Source organism: Hesperophylax consimilis, chromosome 17, assembly GCF_061612785.1.
Source record: "Hesperophylax consimilis isolate HC1 chromosome 17, BYU_Hcon_1.0, whole genome shotgun sequence".
Taxonomy (NCBI): Eukaryota; Metazoa; Arthropoda; class Insecta; order Trichoptera; family Limnephilidae; genus Hesperophylax; species Hesperophylax consimilis.
The window spans coordinates 10,988,457-11,009,186 of NC_142852.1; the positions used below are offsets into that span (position 1 = coordinate 10,988,457).

Here is a 20,730-nt window from a genome sequence, read left to right on the forward strand (position 1 = left end):
AAGCTGACTTACGTTGATCTATTATGTATATACATTTATTAAATCAGTTGCCACGCATCATCGTGTTACAAATAATCTTGAATTGGTTGAGGTTTGACTGAAACATGTCTATCTGTGAAGGAAGTTGGTTAAAAGCGTAGTCATTCTCCTCAGAGACATGAGCATTGGTAGGTTGGTCCTGCCTCTTGGAAAAATAAAAAGTCCTGAGCTGCCTAGCTCTGGTGAAGTTATCGGGGACAAAACATAATACGCTCCAGAACATCAGGATTGCGAATGTGTCTGTTAGGCAGCTTATGTGCTACTAACACCATTGCAACATTTCTCCTTAACCCCCGATTAACGGATTGCTAGTCGAGAGTCTTACCCCTCGACCAAGGAGACCGTCATTGTTATCAATGTAAAAGTTACGCTTTATAATATTAAGTTGAATGTTTGGTTTGCGCCCGTACATATGCAATATGAATATGAATAACTAGTTTTGTAGGTATAAAAAGTAGAAATTCAATATTGGATTGAATCACTGATACGATATTTTGATAATGAATTCTATTAAGCATTCCCTTAAAGGTTACGAAATAGTTGTTTCTGATTGCTATCCAACTTATTCAAAGTGTTTTTAAAATAAAATGGGGCTATTAACCGTGTCCTGTGTATCTGTATATTTACCTAACTGGTGTGTTGGTTATCCAGTGAACTTTGTAGGTTATGTTTGAATTCAGTTGCCCCATACCACTGACTCTATCCAAGGGATATAAGAAGACACGCGGGTGTAGATAGCAGGAATACCGGCTGCACACGTATTCGGACCGTATGAAGTCACCCCCACCATGTGTACTTCATGCAGTTGTTGTTTGGGTACGGAGCGAATATTGGACCACCGGAATCGCCCTGTAATATGAAAATATATTATTATACACTAATTGAGGTAAGGACATGCTGGGCCCACGTACGCAACATATCTGAACAACTTACATGCGTACATTTTCGTTGGAAATAGAACCTTCAGAAATACTTATCACACGCAACGCAAAACCACGCTTCCCATCCAACGCCGATCTGCGCTGTCCTGGCAGTCTAACACAGTGAAATCCATAACTTTACAATATCTGATCGACGGCTTAACCGCGTAAGATTATATATCAATTTCCCAAGCACAGTCGTGCTGTTGATAGCCAGACAGATATTGATAAAGCAATACCTCAATGAATTGACATTCCTAAATGTCAGACGGCAACATAAAGGCTAAAAATACTAATAAATTGGCAATTTAGAATTGAAAAAAATATCTTTAATATACAATGGCTGTCGTGTGTACTTTTGACACTAAAAAGGAAATCAATTAGTTCATGAGGTCTTTCGTTACAACTAACAGTTTTTGTTTCTCGAAGCTGGAACAGAATCAATTCCGAATCAAAATCAAATTTGCAGTCTACACCGCACCACATTCACACATCGCGGACTCTTTAAGGCCCCATCTGTGCATCATGTGGGTACAGCGGCGATTGGAGCACCTTAACCGATTGATGGCGGACCAGGTTTTGCGAGGCAATGAGAACCCAGGCTGTCTCTCGGTGGGGTCCTTTATGAGATGGGCATTTCTCACGTTGACATAATGTAAGACATGATATAAGAATTTATTTAAGAGGCGTGCATTCCATACAGGCAAATAAGCACTGCCTATCTTAGATTACTCAAATTAAAAGTTCTAGCTACGAATCGCAGCGCCAATTGCGCCTCTACGACCGCACTACTATATGCGACAAAAGTAGCAACTAATTATTCAAATATGGACTGTTGATGTGTGTATTCGAAGAAAGACTTGTTTTGGTTAGTATAAAAAAGGCCATGCCTTTGTAGCATGTAGCAATCAGTTCCATCTGTCAGTACCTCTATTAATGAGTACAATGTTGTAATATATCCCGTAGAATTTGGCTTGTAAATATTAATAATGAAGCGGTTATATTGATATTTGTATTAAGATTTTGAAGTAATAACAATTAATGTTTCTCCTAATGCCGTCCCCGATTAAAAACTCTTCACGCGCCGCCGCTTACTAGCAACTAGCAAAGAATAAAAAGGAAGAAGAAGATGTTACCTGACAGGTGTCCCCGCCACTTTCTCCCAAAGCACAGATTTGGGTCTGCTTTAACTCATCATAGGTATCTTCACACTCTTCTTTGGACACAATATTCATTCGAAGTTTCTGTAGCCGGTTAGACTTGACACCACCTGGAAATAATCTTACTGTTGTCATTACTCTATTAAAATAAATCTCCAAATACTTGAGTCGGGCCATGTGTCAGAATAACAAACGGGTATGCATGAGAAGCGAGGATTGTGTGAAGACCGAGTTATTTGGCAGTTTATCCTCTCCGCGTTCCCCTGCTAGAAACGGCTTGACGGTTAGTTAGTTAGGTTAGCGGTCAGGCCGACTGCTGTTGAAGCATCCACGAGAGTACAACATAACACCACATCTGTTTTTATTTTTTATTAGGTATATTTCATTTTATTTGGTTTAACACCCAGCGGGGCTTTTACATGGATTTTAAAAACAGAATATATCTAGTTTAAGGCATGATATAACAGTTTACCATGCCTTAAACTAGATATATTCTGTTTTTAAAATCCTTTTATAACAGTAAACTTGCGAACCTCCCTTACATTTAAGAAGGCGATGCCTAGCAGAAAAATATGTTTACAAAACATGTTCAATAACCTCCCATCCATTGATTCCTATACTTCAATCCTTAAAGTATGAGGTTAATTCAAATCACTTTTGGAAAAATCATACCCCTCCCCTTTTTTATGATTGCTACAACTCTTTCCTGGATTTATCTACAAACACCTATCTCAATGAATCTCTTCCCTTATACTCATACCCCTATGAAAGCCTTACTTTCTATCCGAAGGTCCATCAATTTATAGGAATAAGTAAAAAAAACATTAAAAACTCAACTCAATTAAATAATGCAGAATTTAACACAATTATTGAAAACAACTGGCCAAATTACATAAATTTTTTCACAGATGGCTCCAAACTCAGTCAGGACTCCCATTGCGGGGCCAGTGTCTATGTTCCTCACAGAAAATTGTGTTTCCCACACAAACTTCCCAAAGAATGCTCCATTTTCTCTGCTGAATGCATAGCTATCATAGAAGCTCTTCTACTCGTCAAATCATTAAATATTAAAAACGCACTCATCCTTTCAGACTCGCTTAGCTCACTACAAAAAATAAGCGCATCCCCACTCAATTCCAGTAGCGACTCTCTAATCTGCTCGATCAGGGACCTACTGCATTCCATGTCACTGGTCCATGCATCAGTGGTCCTAGCCTGGATACCGGGACACCTCGGTATTACTGGGAATGACATGGCTGATCATATTGCTAAGGAAGCCACTGCCCATGGTCCGTTAAGTGATATCCCTATTCCGGTTAGAGACCATTTCCCTATTCTAAAAATTAAGTACCAACTCCAATGGTCTTCTGAATGGAAAAAATCTTCTCTGATAAAAGGTCACCAGTACTCATTAATTCAACCTTCTATTCCTGTTAAGCCCTGGTTTCACAAATACACTACCATGCCTAAAAAATATATTTCTTCCTTAACCCGAATGCGGCTGGGTCACACTTGTTGTCTTAGCCATCTTGCCAGGTTCCACATAGTCAGTTCGCCGTACTGTGATTGTGGGTCAGAGGATACTCTGGACCATAATTTTTTTGAGTGTCCTATCAATGACCAATTTCCAAACTTCATGCATGAATTGGTAAAACTTGATATTAAATTGCCTACCAGTATTCCCTGCCTTCTTAGTTTAAACACTCCTGAAATTTACCATTTGTTGGCAAAATTTATTTATAAAAATGGCCTTAATATCTGACCATAATAATAAATATAAACCAAATTTCTTTCACTTTCATTTGTATTCACTTGTTCAGGTTCCTATTTTCATCTATTTTTACTAATCCCAACTATGCATATTTTGACTGAGTTAAAACACTATTCTTTATGCATTTGTATATTTTTCTTGATTCTTTTATTGTATTTGTTTATATTCATATCATAGAACTGTTTAAAAAAATAAATAATGCTTCTAATTTTGGAAAAATCTGTTCTTTTAAATAACAAAAAATGCCCACTACTATTGTGCACAGGTTCCTATTTTTATAATTTTGTAATTACCCATTATTACCAGCTCTGTATTGTTTTTATTAAGTTATGTTTATGTTACACCCATGTTATGTTTATGGTAGGTTTATGTTTATGATATGTTATGTTCATGTTATGTGCATGTTATGTTATGATATGTTTATGTTATGTTCATAGTATGTTTGTGTTATGTTTTTCTTTATGTTTTATAATCACATTTGTTTACTCCCATATGCTGTGTTTGTTTATAAGATTGCCAATTTCATAATTTTATTTTTACGCTACTAATTTTAGAAAAATCTTTGTTTTAATAACGAAAAGCGCCCACTTATATTGTACACAGGCTCCTATTTTTATAATTTTGTGATAATCTACTGTTACCAGCTCTGTACCGTTTATGTTAAGTATGTTATGTTTATGTTATGTTATGCTTATGTTATGTTTATGTTATGTTATATTTATGTTATGTTATGTTTATGTTATGTTTGGTTTATTTATGTTACGTTATGTTATGTTATGTTGTTTTATCAATGTTGTTTTGTCAATCGTGTCAATTTTATCCTGTAATTTGTTGTATTTATTAATAAGAAAAATGTTGTAATGTATGGCCAAGATCACTCTTAATGGGTGAAAGCCAAAATAAAGAATAATAAAAAAAAAATAATAACAGTAAACTGATAAACTGAATATGAATAAATGGTTTAAGAATTATTTGTCTAATCGAGAGCTTACTGTCTGCATCAAAGGTCAACTGTCCTACAACTTTAAAGCTACAAGCGGCGTGCCCCAGGGCTCACATCAAGGACCCATTCTTTTTCACATATTTATAAATGACGTTACAAATGTATTTACACGTGTCTTTTTTTTATGTTCGCAAATGAAATGAAAATTTACCGAATTATTGACAGTATAAATGACTGCTTATTATTACAATCAAATCTCATTAGCTTTTCTGATTGTTGTATCCTAAATAAATTAACCCTTAATGTAAAAAAGTGTCAAGTCATGAGATTTTATAGAAAGAAAAACCCATTGATGTATGAACAATCAAGTCTTAGAAAATGAGAAGTTTTAAATCAATATTTGACACCAAATTAACATGTATCTCCCACATTAACAATATAACCACTAAAGCGATGCAAATATTGGGTTTCATATTAAGAACTACAAAAGATTTCAAAAATTTATAAATATTGTATTCATCCATTGTCAGAAGCCATTGAGAATTCAACTCAAACATTTGGAATCCATTTTACAATATTCATGAAAAATCAATATCAATCAAACAGTGTTATTAAATGAAATTGATTCATCAAACTGACATAATTAATGTAATCAATTAGAATTCTGAGCTTAAAATTTACGTACCTTAGAAATTTGTACTGAACTATTGTTGAGAGAACTTTGTATAAAGAGGACAAAATAGGTGTTTGGGGAAGAGTCCGTCTATGGCATCTTTGGGAATGCTGGGTGGAGGGTGAATTGATCACTTACCGTCACTGGTTAGTCCCCAGCCAGTAGCAGTAAGATTTAACTGGTTGACATTTAGGTTCCTGTTTGTCCACAAGCAAGCCGGAAGGACAAATGTATTGAAACTGAAAATATAAAATAATTTTTAACATTTTTTTGTTGTTGTAAGCATTGAATAAAACATACTAATTTCGGTTGTCGGTACATACTTGTTTGCGTGAAGTGAATATTCCTGTGTAATGCATAAAATCATTCAAGTTCAATGAACTTTTAATTTTTTTAAATTTACAATCAATATAGTGGAAGCCGTAGTTATTTCATTTTTTACTTTAAAAGTTTATTTCTTTTGTTTAAATGTTTTACTGATAATAATAATAATAATATTCGGCTAATTTATATAGCGCCGTTTTCGTGAGAAATCACCTCAAGGGCGCTGTACTAATATATTTCTTAAATAGTTAATAGGTACTAGAACTACTGACTTATCTCTAAGACTTATATCTAGTGACTTGCGACTAAGGCCTATAACTTCAATCTTAACGACATATATACGAGTATTTACATATTAGCAACTTACAACTAAAATTAATATTAACAATCTAATCTTACTAACGCCAGAAGAAGAAGTAAGTTCTATTATATTAGTGTGTTTTTATTGTTAGCTGGATATATATGTTAAATGAATGAAATTAATGAATAAAATCAATCGTCAATCTTAAACGCATTTAGATGAATCATCTGCCAACAATTAAACCGATTGATTTGTTATGTTCCCGCTGATATTGTCCATTGTCCATTGGCAGGCAAGTCAATAGAAAAATTAAATGAACGGAATCGCTAGATAATGTAACAATTACGGTATAAAAAAATTAAAAAATATAAACATATATTTGGATAGAATGACGGATTTATGGAAATGAGTGTCTGAAAAAGTGAGTTTTTAGTTTGGATCTAAATTCTGTTGGGATGGTTATACATAAGCCTGGAGCACGGTAGTATGAAAAAAAAAAATTTTATGATTCAGAGTTCTAAGAGGGGGGGATTTGTGCCTTATGTTTAAATAAAAATACGTGGGATTTTTCACTTCATTTAATTAAGATCTTCTGCCTCCGCAGTGACCCCAAAAATTGAAAATTAGGGTAAAAAAGTTAAAAGTTTATAAGGCGATACATTATGATTAATTAAGTGGTAAGTAGGTGTCAAATGATAAACAATATATATTAAGATGTTTATTAAGGCATCGCTCTAAAAAAAAAAAATTGAAACATAACTATACATTTATTATTTAGGTTTAAAATCCTTTTTTAGTTTAAAATTTGGGTATTTTGTTCCGCGATTCCAGCCTGGCATCACCTAGCCGCGACTTTCTTGTACACTGAGAAATGGAAGCTTCTGTCGTAGTCTTTACAGCTCTTGAAATTTGAAACAAACTTGAAAAATTATACATTTATTATTGAGGTTTAAAATCCTTTTTAGTTTCAAATTTAGGCATTATGTTCCGCGATTCCAGCTTGGCATTTATGGCACCTAGTCGCGACTTTCTTGTGCACTGAGAAATGGAAGCTTCTGTCGTATTCTTTACAGCTCTTTCAACAGCTTGAGTATGGCAGGGAAGCCTTATAAACAATAGTTCGCTTTCGCCACCAGATTCCACGATATTCTGAATTTACTGGTCCGATAAGTTTTTCAAAATCGGTGGTTCGGTTAAGTTTTCCTGCCAATTTATTAAATCAATATATGTAAAAGCATTGAAATCTATCAATGGCACTTGAAACATTCTAGGTGTTGGAGGTTGAGCAGTACTGCGTGCCTTTAGTATGCGGCGGGCTACCAGCTCTCTAACATGTTTTTTATCATCTGTTATAATCGCAAGTAGAATCCCTTCAGGATGCGCAAAGTAGCCGTTTCTTTGGATAACATGATCTATAATTTTTTTTAGAGTTTCTGGCAGGTATCTGGAGGCCTTATCGATATTGAACAGATGACGCGTGCCATCTTTGCATGGTGGTTTATTTTTAATTGAGAACCAAGACGGTGCGTAAACTTTGACCACAAAAGTAGCCAGAGTTTTCAAATTTTCAGATGGTTCTTCAGTAGATACATACAAACGTAGTATTCGGTTAGCACGCGTGATCCAACGGGCATGTGATAGTTTTCCTGGAGATTTATTGCCTAGGTCTTCTGGAAATTCACCTGAAATTACCGCCGAGACAATTTTATGCAAGTACTGTTGGTCTGAACTCAGATTTTTGGCCTTTTCTGGTAGCATTTGACCTTCGATGCGTTCAAATTTTTTAACAGGCAGCTTTTCACAGGTTTCCAGTGATTTTCCCAGTGGACCAATATAAGATTTAGGTCCCGAAATATATCCATCGAGATGAAGAAACAGATGTCTCAAAGGCAGTTCGTTCATGTGAAGCAAACAAATTATCCACTGAAGTGGTTTTTGTAGCTTTTTCTCAAGCAGTCTTCCAGCATACTTTCCAGTATTTACATTCGTACCATCGCAACCAATTGCCATAATTCTATCTTGGGAAACTTCTTTATGTAACAGAAACCCTGTTATCGCGGTTTCTATTCCTTTTGCTGTCCCAACATCAGGTATCACGTATCCCATGTAAATGGATCCCGGCTCTTGAATTAGTGAGATATGTTCCTCCACAACCATAGTCCTGTAGCATTTACCGCCCTTTTTAACAATATTCAAAGTTTTGTCTTTTTTCCCGTCAAAGTATAAGGCCAAGAGCTTTGTCATTGTTGCATTTTCCGTTATTTTTTCTCTAGTTTAGTTCTCTCTCTTCGTAACTTGTGCCGATCAATGACCTCAACATCAGACCCAATGTCGAACAAAACAGATGATGCTATTGCTGCTGCTGCTCTGTCAGACACTCCATACCTATCAAATGTCTTCGATAACGTAGGAAAATTAAGCGTCGATTTTTTTATTTTCTTTTTAATAACGCCTTTGATCATGGAGCAATCAGATTTTTCTGTCTCTGATGATGTCGCTGAAGAAATACTAGCATTTAAATCAGCTAACGTTGAAGTGCTTAAGGATGTGTTTCGGCGATTCTCTCGTTCATGGTTCCTTTTTAAAGTTTTTTGCATGTTCTTTGAAGCAGTTACGTCGATTGCGCTGATTACCATTATCCGAGACGTTCTTTGATCGGTCAAAAAAGTTTTCTCTCGTTTAGGAACCTTTTTATCCTTAGGACAGATACATTGAGCAAATTCTTTGCACTTGCATGCTGAAATATCAAAAAGTATCTTATTTCTTTGCTGAAAACTATTTAACTCGTCCGGGGAGAGTCTCTTGATAGATTTGAGTAGATTTTTGCACTTTAGATGATATGCTTTCAACATTTGAATGATCCTTGTTCGCGTCACTGTAGGAATAGATGCCGTTTGCCATATATTTTCAATTCTCGACGTTACTATGTCTGCTATCTCGCCAAAAATTGGTTCTTTCGCAGTTTCTAATTGCAATTTCAGTTGATGTCTCGTCCACTCATAGTATTTCACAACATCTTCATAAGTAGGTAGAACGTTTTCTTTCATCTCACAAACATCACCTAATAGAGGACATTTGAATACACTCCGAGTTCTTTGCATGGTTGCAACGAAAGATTATCGAACGGATTTTTAACGATAAACGAGCGTGCGACTGATCCGAGCCACGAACGATAGAGCATTGACGACGCGCGACTTGAGACGCGACAAGTGCAAGCAAGCTCAGTATCACCTCCCGCGCTTCTTCTCTCTCCTTATTTAAATTATAAAACACAAATTAGAACTTCTTTTTATTTTGTGTCAAATCTACATTATACCAAGTAAACTTTCTTGATAAAAATAGGTAGGTATGTTTATTCAAAAATATCGTACATAAACATTACTTCAAATGAGAGTGTAAAACCGATTATTTTCATAAATTTGATGCCGTTGCGGAGGCAGTTGCCCTAAACCAAATGGTATAATATTTTACATGGCTTAAATTAAACCTAAAAGGCACCAAATTTTGACTCTTACATTACCGTCCAGTGAAAAAAAAGATTTCACTCCACTCTATTATACATCTCAATTCCATAGGAAGTTTATTTCAAGCCCTAGGGCCGGATACGCCGAATGCACGATCACCAAACTTAGTGTTCGGATTTCGGAGGCTCTTTCAACCTTCCAATTGCCGATGATGTCGCTGATCTAAGAGTTGACTGCCTTAGACTAGTATTTTCCGGAATGCATAGCTCAGTAATATACGGTGGCGCCATTTCGTTGATAGCTTTAAACACAATCCAGCATAGCTTGTACTGGATCCTTCCAGGACACTTCAGCCAGTGAAGATTTCGGAGGTGCTCCGAAATGTGCGAAAACTTGGGTACCCCGGTGATAAGCCTTGCTGCGGCGTTGAACACTGATTGTAGTTTATCAGTTTCGCATTTAGGAAGATTTGCATAAATGCCGTTGCAATAGTCAAGACGTGATACTATATATGAGTTCACAAGTAATTAAGTAAGTAATTTAGTTGCCTCTGTGGTGTCATAATTTTTCAAGTTTACTGACATTCAAAAGGTAAACTTCTTCTGTGGAAAGGCAATGATTATGTGGCAAATAATTTTTTTTGTAATTAGCTTCACAAATCCTACAACTATAATATCCCGTGATTTAATAAATCTTATTTTCATCTAAGAAAAAACATTATATAACAGTGTTATTACCCTTATTAATAATTATTACAGAATTCTCGACAAATCAGTTCCAATTTTAAAAATAAAATAATTATCGGTTCGAACTATTTAATTATAGGACAGGATCGAAGGGAAAATAAAAATTTGTTCAGAATATCACGAGTTATGGCTAAAGAGCGCATTGGCCAATGAACTCCCTCTTTGTCTGCCAATGTGTATTAAGGTGAGTGGTTGGAGGTACCTGGTGGATGAAGATGATATATACCTGACAGAATCCCTGAGTTGTATGAGGGTGATATCGTTGGTTTTCTTGCTGGGGTTGTACTTTGGGTGGATGATGAACCTCTCGATGAGGACCTTATCACCATCGTCATCCATTATATTATAGGCACCAACTGTCACATGGTCTGGGCGGCTGTAATACACAACATACACATATATATATATAATTCATATATTATACTAATGAAAACGGAATTTTACTATTGGATTATTGCGCTGGTTCAATAATTTCCGTTAATTTTGCGGGTGCGGTTAAAACAATAACATTAATAACACAGGATTAAAGGAAGGAGTGGGATATGCCGCAAATTTACTGTGATGGATGCACGAGATGATGGTTTGCGGGTTTAACAAATATGGATAGTTCACTGGCGGTGCGTGAGTGTGATATTCGACTATCTGAGAAGTGGTTGTCAACAGGGACGCCTTTTCGTACAATGAGGTTCGTCTGTGGTTGTTAAAGGTTTCAGTAAATTGGATTTAGAATTGGAACACAACTTTTAGGCAATTCAACTACGTATTAAACAAATTAATACTATGTAAACCGGCGCAACAATTATGTTTCTATTTTTTTGTTAACAAATTTCTTGAAAAAAAACTGTTGGTTCAGAGAACTGTAGACCTTGCATCCAAAAAATTAATCATTAGAAATATATTCTATTAGGCTGCTGATAGAAAATTACGAGTCACTGACCAGTGTTCCTTCGCACGCATAGTCCGCCTTATCGCCTCAACTCCATCCTAGTGCCACCTCAGGAACGTATTAAAACTGCTCACCCTTTTCTCCTGTCTGTTAGGCAATGGGCTGCTGATAGAACGTACGAGTCACTGACCAGTGTTCCTCCGCACGAATAGTCCACTTCATTGCCCGAAGTCCATCCTAGTGCCACCTTAGAAAAATATTTCATTAATTTAAAATGAATTATAATTTCAAACAAATCTTAAGTTTGAATGAGGATCATCACGTGTCTCTGTGTTTGTAATCTCCGAAACCACCCAACCGATTGCATTGTATATGGTTGGTTCCAGCTTGAAATACAGGATAGTTTTGGACCCAACAACTGGTGCTTTTGTCGAAATCTAAATTTGTTTTAAATTTTTTCTTCTTTTTCTCATCCAAAAATACACACAACAACAAATTTTACCTTCCCTACATAGAAGGTGGTCTGTGGCAGGACAACGTTTGCTCGGGCCCACTAGGACATGTATTTGATGCGTATACAATTATGTTGAATATTTGGTCTGTCGTTCATTCCAACAGTTTAATCCTAAAAAGTTTTCGTAGAAGTTTTTAACAATACTACTTATATTTATACCAATATTTTTCGAATACTCACCATGTACGGGAACTCGCCTGGTTTAGCTCCTTTCCCCCCCACTATAAGACTTTCTTGACACGTCTTGGAATGACTTGCGTATTCGTTGCACTCTGAAATTTTTTTTAAAACATGAGTAAGCCTACTCCATACGCAGAGTTTGTTCCGAGAGATGTAAACCAGCGTACTGTAATCACTTATATAGTTACTATAGTTAGTTAGTTAACTTACTTGATTCGCTGATTCGTGACATCTGTTGATTTTTTGGTTGTGGGCAGCAGACGATAGCCGTCCTGTCTAGAAATAAAAATATAAAATATATAGGAGTCATTTGCATCCATTTTGTATCGACTATAAAATCATATCTATAGATTTTTTATCGATTAAAGATTAATAGAGAAACCACTGTACATTGGTTAGATAATAATTTGAAATAAGTATTTAAAAAAATAATGCATTTTAGTAGCGATTTCATAAAACAAAACGAATAATTTGACATCTTTTCTTCACGCATTGTTTTGACATAATAATTTTACACACGCCCCATTTTGCCTCGAATAAGTATTTGATTTACTTTATCGTGACATGTCTTCCACTGGCGTCCCCGACTCCTTCTATTGTTCACTTCCGCGTCATAATTTCTCCTTGCACCCCTTTATTCGTTCATCACAAACGACTGATCTTAGTACAAATAATTTGAAGGCCTAGCTTCATTGATATAAATTGTAGAGCCTTTTATTCAAAAAAATTAGATTCATGCGAGAGCTCCGAAGGGGTGACCATAAGTCACCTATACCGGGGTGGGACAGGGTGGGTGTACCTTCAAAGTACAAATAATATTTGTCTTGTGTGTTCCTGGGGAGTCCCTGACTTTTTCTACCATTCACTTCTTGTGGTAGCATAAAGTATTCCACATTGTTACTGTCAAAAAAACTACATTATAATGACTTTAATTTGAGTGTGTATATCATTCCAGTGCCCAGACAATGCGTATTAATGAAACAAAGATACATGTCTTCATTGTTACAAACAAACATCGGCAAATATACCTTTATAAGACATATTTACAAGAATCATAAAACTTACCACTAAATCCACAATTGGTTGGGGCGATTCCATTTTCAATGTTTCGTTGGACCGAGGGACAGTTGTTGATCACTTTGCATGTTCCGGACACTCTCCCACGTTTTATGGTGCAATTATCACCCACTGAAATATTAATAAAATATATATTAAGTCATTGCCCTTTTCCTATTCGGGTTGGGGGATCCATCGCCTTGATAAGGCGCCTCCAGGCATCCCATACCTTTCCTCGCACAGCCTCTGGAGTTATTTATTTAACTTTTTTAATTATATTTTTATGTGATTACCGCACAAGAGTCTCAACTGCTCCCAACCGTCTGGAGCCAGTAAGTCTATAGGTCCCCTAATTATTAAGATATGTTTTGTGGCTGAATGTAGTGGGGAGGGAAAGGAGATCGAAAGAGGAAGATTGGGAAGCACCTACCTGGCTATTCATATTTGATTATCAAATACGGCTAAAGCCATTTCAATCAAAAGTTTCAAAAATTCTGACTGTTGGTCTTTCTCCAGGGTGATACTGATAGTATAGTTCACCGCGACCTCCGTATTCATAGCCAAGGATCGTTACCATTCAACATCAACGTTTAACAGTTTTAATAATGAAAATGGGTGAAACATGTTTTTATTCCAACCGCCTGTTAATAAACATATCAAAGCCCATTGTCAATCTATCACATACAAGTTCAAAGTGTTTGTTGAGCCGGAGTTTTATTTAATAAGAGAAAACCCGGAGACACAGCTAAAATAATGACTTCAAAATATTAAATCACTTTGTTCAGTTATATGTATAGGTCGACTGGTTGCAGTTGCACTCTTACACACTCTTGAGTTAATATTTCCATTGACCTGAAGAAGTTTGAGTGTAACTGAAACCGGTCGACATATATAACTCAAATAAAGTGCTTTAAAACAATGTAAAATTTATATAATGTCAAGCCACAAAGTGTTTGCTTTCTTCGATAAAAATAATAATAATTGTCTTACCTCTCGCAGAATGCACCAGCGTCACAACTAATGGCATTAATATCCAAACATATTTCAACCTGCAAAGCTGCATTGCACCTGTTATCGAAATTGTATTGTATTTATATGTTTTACTGCTTTCTTACAGATAATCTCTCTTAAGTTAGAGCAATCCAGTTAATAAAAGTCAATTAATGCACAAATAGGTCCTTACAAAAAATAAAATAACCTTCTCAGTCAAAGGATACACAATACTACAAAATATCCGAAATAATATTATGTTAACCCTTTCAGTCCCAGTGATAATTCAAATTAACACAAACTTTGTGAATTTTTTTACCGTAACTGTAGCGATCTGTAGTTTTCTTATAGTTTGTAGTCTTTTCTGTGGCGTCTATTTTTTTCGCTCGGTTGAAATCCTTATTTCCGCCACAACAACGATTAATATTTTGACATCTGCTGATTGTGAGTTTCATCGAATTTCTACCGTCATTGATTACTTAATTTAAGGTGAGATATCAATATTTTCTACTCGAATTACAAATATTTTAACGCCTTAAGATGTGTTCTATAATAATAACATCAGTTTGATTCACTGTTCACAGTCATTTCCCAGAATATTGTAAATGAATTTCAATGTTCATTCAAATTAACACTGGTAGTGACGGACATGTTTTCGACTATTATGGTGAATTTATTATCTTAGATTATTTCTTTATTTATGAATGAATTTTAGTTAAAATGTTATTTGCTTGTACCTTAGAGATTATCACTACATTGTCAATGTGCATTTTTTACATGAAACAGTTATTTTTATTACTTTCGTGTTATGTATATTTTACGTTACTATTTAAAAAATACCCTCTGACGCCCAGTGTTAATCCAAATCAACATAGAAAAATTAAAAAAAAAAAAATTAAATGCCAAAAATTTTCAAATAATTTTCTGAGGTATTATCAAGCATTACATATTTTATATGTGTGAAAACAATAATGCGGGAGTGAAAGGGTTAAATAACCAGTCTGCTGATGGCTATTCATATGTAAATCTCACCGCTCTTGGCCTTTAGCGATGGTTGTCCAAATGTTATATTATTTTTAATTTCCTCAAAAAGCTCAATTATTAAACCTGTAAATGTGGGATATACGATGAAATATTAATAGATTCATTGGCTTTAAACCACAGTAAGCAATTTATATGTTTCCTTATTTATATTCCGAGTTACGATTATTGGAATGAGCGCTGCGGAATACAAAACCGAAATCTCCATCGCTCAAGGCATTTATTTTGTAAAAACCTTATCGCTAGAGTGGCACAAAGAGAGGCAAGATACACAAGTGATTCACTAGTCTCAAGTGATACAATGGTCTCAAGTGATACACTAGTCTCAAGTGAACCGCTAGTCTCAAGTGATACACTAGTCTTAAGTGATACACTAGGCTTTTAGATGGTTTAGATTTTGTGTCGGTATTTAGTATTTAGTAATAATAATAATAATATATTTTACATAAAATTATACAATAAACCATGCGGAAACTTTGACTAGCCAACTAGGAATGGATCCTGTTTTAGGCCAGTCAAACTGACAACTTTAGTTCAAATCATAATTTCATATTAAATTGTTTAATTATAAAAAATATTATTTCACAGAAGGAAAAAGTGTTAATACTGAATTCTTGTTAGAAGTGTTAATTAAATATAAAATTTTGTACTTATAAGAATAATCGAAAAGAAAAAATAATATCTTAAAATACAAAATGAGTATCGAATGCTTTTGTTTAACAATAGTTGTATGTTTGGTTATTTAAATCGCTTGCGAAAATTGTGAATCAAAACATTCTTCAAGCGTGATAACAAAATATAATAATTAACATGAATGACGTGTCCCCCAGCTTTAAGAGCCGGTAAAGAAACTTAAAAAGATGCAACTTGAGAAGGATGCAGCGAATGATTAAAATCAAAATTGAATATTTATCTTAAGGAAGTGAATAAAAAGCGACATGAGACAATGGTTGATACCCAAATGTATTTTTTCCATTTCTTTGCTTCATTTTTTAATCCTACTAAGATATTTTCCCTCGGAGCACTTTATGTAAAATAAAACCGATAAAGTAATTAAAAGCCAGATGGTAATAATAAAAAGACAGATCACCGCAGTAGTTGTAAGGTAGAACAATGGAAAGGGTAGAGTTATAAGTTTATAATCTAGTTGGGTGGTTAGAAAATAATCAAAAGCATAGAATAAAGAATAGACAATAATTGTGTTCGTTTTTGTATAGTATGGACTTATCGCTTGATCAACATATTTTCACTTTTGACCCTCCCTAAATAAAGGAGCCAGTCGTTGATCATTTTGCTCAAAACATTTGTACTTTTCGTTTTCCAAGCATTGGGAATGAAATTAAATGATTTTGGTCTTAAGTACGAGAATTGTTGTTGCTCAAGGGAAGTCGAGGTCTTTATGGGGACTATTGGATTATTCCTTGAAAGTAGTGTACATTTTGATATTTCTGCATTAAACTGATTCTGATTTAATTGGATTTAATGTTTCGATTCTGGGAAACAAACCAATGAATGTGTGTCTTCATAATTTGTACTGTTTGTTTAGAGATGTGAATATGTTTAAAATCCCACCGTCTGGAGCCAGTGAGTCTATCACATCCCCTGTCGGAGTATGTTGTGAGGTGAAGATGGCTTTTCAGTTATTGTCACCAACCACGGCTAAAGCCATTTCAATCAACGGTTCAATTCTAAATGGTGAACTTTCTGAGATTACATTTCACCCTGAAACTTGCCGTAAATACACTTCAATATTATTTTTATAAATTTATTGATTTGAGCCAGAAACCTCCGGATTCGTAATCGAGAGCCTTACCACTATTAAAGTTTGTACTTTAAAAAATGTAAATAATCAAGTAATAAATTATTATTATGGATTAAAAAATCATTTTATTTCCTCAATTATTTTGCATATATTTTCCTCATTGGAAAGGTTAAATTTTTTAAAGGTTTGATTTTGTATTTTTTAAACTTATGAATATTCTCGTGCGTCACTCGAATTGAATTGCAAATTCATTCGAAGAATCATGAGAACATAAACGCCCGGTTTTTTATTACGACATTTTTGTATTGATTATGGACCGGTTTTGTGCAAAATTGTGCTTGTTATTTAATGCTGAAATATACAGAGAAACTTAAATATATTTGTTCAGATATTACTGTTTATTGGAATAAAATTTTGAAATACTTTTGGAGGTTATTATACATAGTAATGAGATGATTTTTGGGGAATATTCCCGAAACGGAGAATTTTCGTGATTTTTCGTATATTTTTAAAAATTCCCAAAAGGTGTTCATATTAATGGAGCATGGAAAATACCGTAACGAAGATATAAGCTGTCGAAATGTTGATATTGCAGCCGGCCGATAAGCGTGTGACTTCACTGTACATGACGTACAATGACTGGCGCAGAAGTACTGAAATTCTAATTATGAATTGTGTTTTTGGTAAAGGTCGCAATCAGGGCTGGCTTTGTGCGGGTGTAATTGGAGCAGTTCGCTCCAAAAGCCGACTTGCCAGGGCGCCAAGGAGCCAAGGCGCTGATAACAACTAACACCTTAAACAGCGCCCTTGGAGTTTTTACATGGCTATTATAAAATGATCACCAAACACGGTAAAAGCCATTTCAAGCAACGTTTCATGGCAACACTGAGAGTATCTCCTACTTCTGTTCCGCAAATATACAGTAATATATTATTTTAAATAAATAAATTGTAAAATAAAACAAATTATCAAATAAAATTTACTTGCGCACGCAGAGATTTTAACTCGCGACCTCCGGATTGCTAGTCGAGAGTCTTACCCCTCGACCAAGGAGGCCGACAAAATGTTATGATTTATGTACAAATATTAATACACATTTTGAAATATTTACCAAAATGTAGTTGAAACAAGTTTGAGGAAAAATCCCACAAACTCCTGAATTGGTCGACTTATAAACTGGTACTGGATTAAGTCAATTCACTGCTCTTCTTAAAATATCAGCTCGCTCACAAATATAATATTGTTAACACGGCTACCGGAATCTCGTATTCCAAGCGGGAATTCGTGGATCTACTTTTGGACTAGATTTGGTGGAAAAACTTTATTTTATTTGAGTTTTCGTTTTCGAATTTTGATTTTTGTTGGTCAAATTAACCATCGGTCGGTTAATGTCTTTTATAATACGTCGTAGCTTAGACCCAGCTATTAAGTTCAATTTGGGTACCAACGCCCCGGGAACCATTTATTGGATAACCAACACCCTGCCATAGGTAACCCCTATGGCCGTTGACCCCAAGTGGTACTGTACATATCGTCGAGGGAGATCTTTTGAATTTTGAAAAGTTCCACAATGGACTACGCTACACACCTTTGCGAACTTTACTCTTGTGCGCAGGTTTTAGTTATTTCATTTGCGCTCTTCGGCGGTCAATATACGACTGATGTATTAGGTTATCCCTTCTGGTGCCGGAAGTAAGGTCACGTGGTTGACCTCCAGCTCGTGGGATACATTCCATGTTAGGGCAAGTCTACCAATATACGACTGATGTATTAGGTTATCCCTCCTGGTGCCGGTAGTAAGGTTGACCTCCAGCTCGTGGGATACATTCCATGTTAGGGCAAGTCTACCAATATACGACTGATGTATTAGGTTATACCTCCTGGTGCCGGTAGTAAGGTTGACCTACAGCTCGTGGGATACATTCCATGTTAGGGCAAGTCTACCAATTTGGATGTCTGTGGTGGCGATCTACTTATTCTTAAAAAACACGTTTTTTTATCAAATGTTTTCGACTGCGAATATTATGAATGAAACCGGTTCGGCAGGTTTCAGATATTAAATCTGGTTAAAACGTATTGGTTATTAGTAGAGTGAAAATAATACTCCATTATTTCTTCAGGCATATTATAACTTATTCTAATTTTGATAAAGACCATAAATTTCTATTTAAATATTTTACTACAGGAATTTTTTTCACACAATCATTTTCAATACTCAAAATGAAATTTAAATTCGAACCGAATTTGAGTTCATTGAACGTGTAGTTAGCGATGGGTGGTGTGAGTCTTCACTGACAAGAGGATTGCTCATTACAAGTGATTTAATCTAGGATTCGGTTATTGGAATTTTTTATGTGATTATATTTTTTTTAATTTGGAGTAATAAATTGTGTCAGTAAGTGAGGAATTAATTGTATTTAAATTTCCTGGTGTTAAGTGTGAATTATGCATTTCCCATATTATGGTGGGAGAAAATATCATAAAACGTTGTTGGCAAGACAGGAGGTATGTATACAGCACATATGGTGAGATTGAGAACTTACCGGAATAGATACGAAGATTTGTGCAATCTGATTTTTTCCCAGTCATCGAGACGGGAAGCTGAAAGCTCTTTACGCACTGCTACTAGCACACCGCCTCCGTCCATCTTACCAGTAAGTATACGGTCCCTATCTCGTCGGAACACCGTGTACCGTGAATCGATGAATTCGGCCGTATTTACACTTGCTACAAGCCATGTTTCAACTAGAACTATAACACCATAGTTATTCGATGAAATATTAATAAGAAGATCCTGAGTTTTTGTCTTCATACCACCGCAGTTCTGGTAATAAACGGATATAGATGATGTCATTTTATTAGTGTAAGTGTGCCTGTCGATTTATTCCACAATCGCGAGAGCGGTACATTAATTAGGACGTATGAAGCATAAAAATTATATATGAAACAAAGATTACTTAGTGTAAAATATGTCAACATTGTAAGATGTTAATGAATATGCAAGAGATATGATAGTGCTATACGATTATAGAGGTATTGCGCTGTAAACAAAAATATTAAGTAATTTTCCAAGAAACAGACGAATGAACAAGGGTACAGGATAGTGTGACAGAGTTGGCATCGACAGCAGCAGTAACGAGTGTGTCGTAGAAGTCACATATTTTGTTGATCATGAGTGCTAATTTTGTTAATGTCTCCCTCACGATGAATGGTGACCACTCGAGAGAGATCATTCCTTTTCGCCAGGATACTGTCATTCCGCACTCATGTGTATTTATAGCCGTTTTTTTCCGGCGGCACGTGTTTTTTCAAAGAGTTCATTTGAAACGGGATTATTAGGTGAAGGGCGCGTGCGCGCCGATTATCTCAGGAAAAGTTGTAACAATAGTGTAGAAAATAAAAGAAAGGAGGAAATGAATTCCAAAATACAACATTTATTTCTACATCTTTTAAATAACATGAGAACTCTTTTAATTAATGACAAATATCTCAGGCGTGTACATCAGCCGAAGGTTGAATGCACGATTGGAAATTTAAAAATTGCATTGAGAGCGACAAATGGATGGTGACATTTAATATTTAACTAACCTGATGATTGGTAATAATGGGCGCCAAGCATTGCCAACGGCAAGCTAATATTTATATGTAGTACGATGGATGACCAAAGGCAAATTCCTAAACTGCGTCGTCACCATCACTCGTAAATTTTATCGTGTCGGCTCATGGCGTGGTTCGTGTCTCCTCTCTATTCACAACGTCCCGGAAGCGCAGCCTGTTGAATACTGACGGCTCGAGGTGGCCGTACTGGCCGCAAGCCCGTCCGTGTCATCTTGTGGCGAAGTTGCCATCCTTCAAAATAGCCGTAAACTAAAGATGGGCACTGATTATAGCTGAGACTCTGTAGCGGGCAGGAAATGACTGCTACACATTTACATAGAAGTAAGTGGTGAGAGCGCCAAG

At 35.5% G+C, this 20,730-nt stretch overlaps 1 protein-coding gene across 1 annotated transcript; it reads right to left on the reverse strand.

Moving 5' to 3' along the window:
* Positions 1-785: 785 nt before the first annotated feature.
* Positions 786-14,184, reverse strand: LOC149415969 (serine protease snk-like). The gene is made up of 9 exons (XM_089641830.1): positions 13,968-14,184; positions 12,987-13,109; positions 12,132-12,197; positions 11,922-12,013; positions 11,362-11,474; positions 10,568-10,717; positions 5,645-5,745; positions 2,096-2,229; positions 786-888 (listed from the first exon to the last, which is right to left on the reverse strand). Exons 1-9 carry the CDS (start codon positions 14,038-14,040, stop codon positions 817-819), a joined length of 924 nt encoding a protein of 307 aa, XP_089497956.1. The 5' UTR covers positions 14,041-14,184; the 3' UTR covers positions 786-816.
* Positions 14,185-20,730: the final 6,546 nt, after the last annotated feature.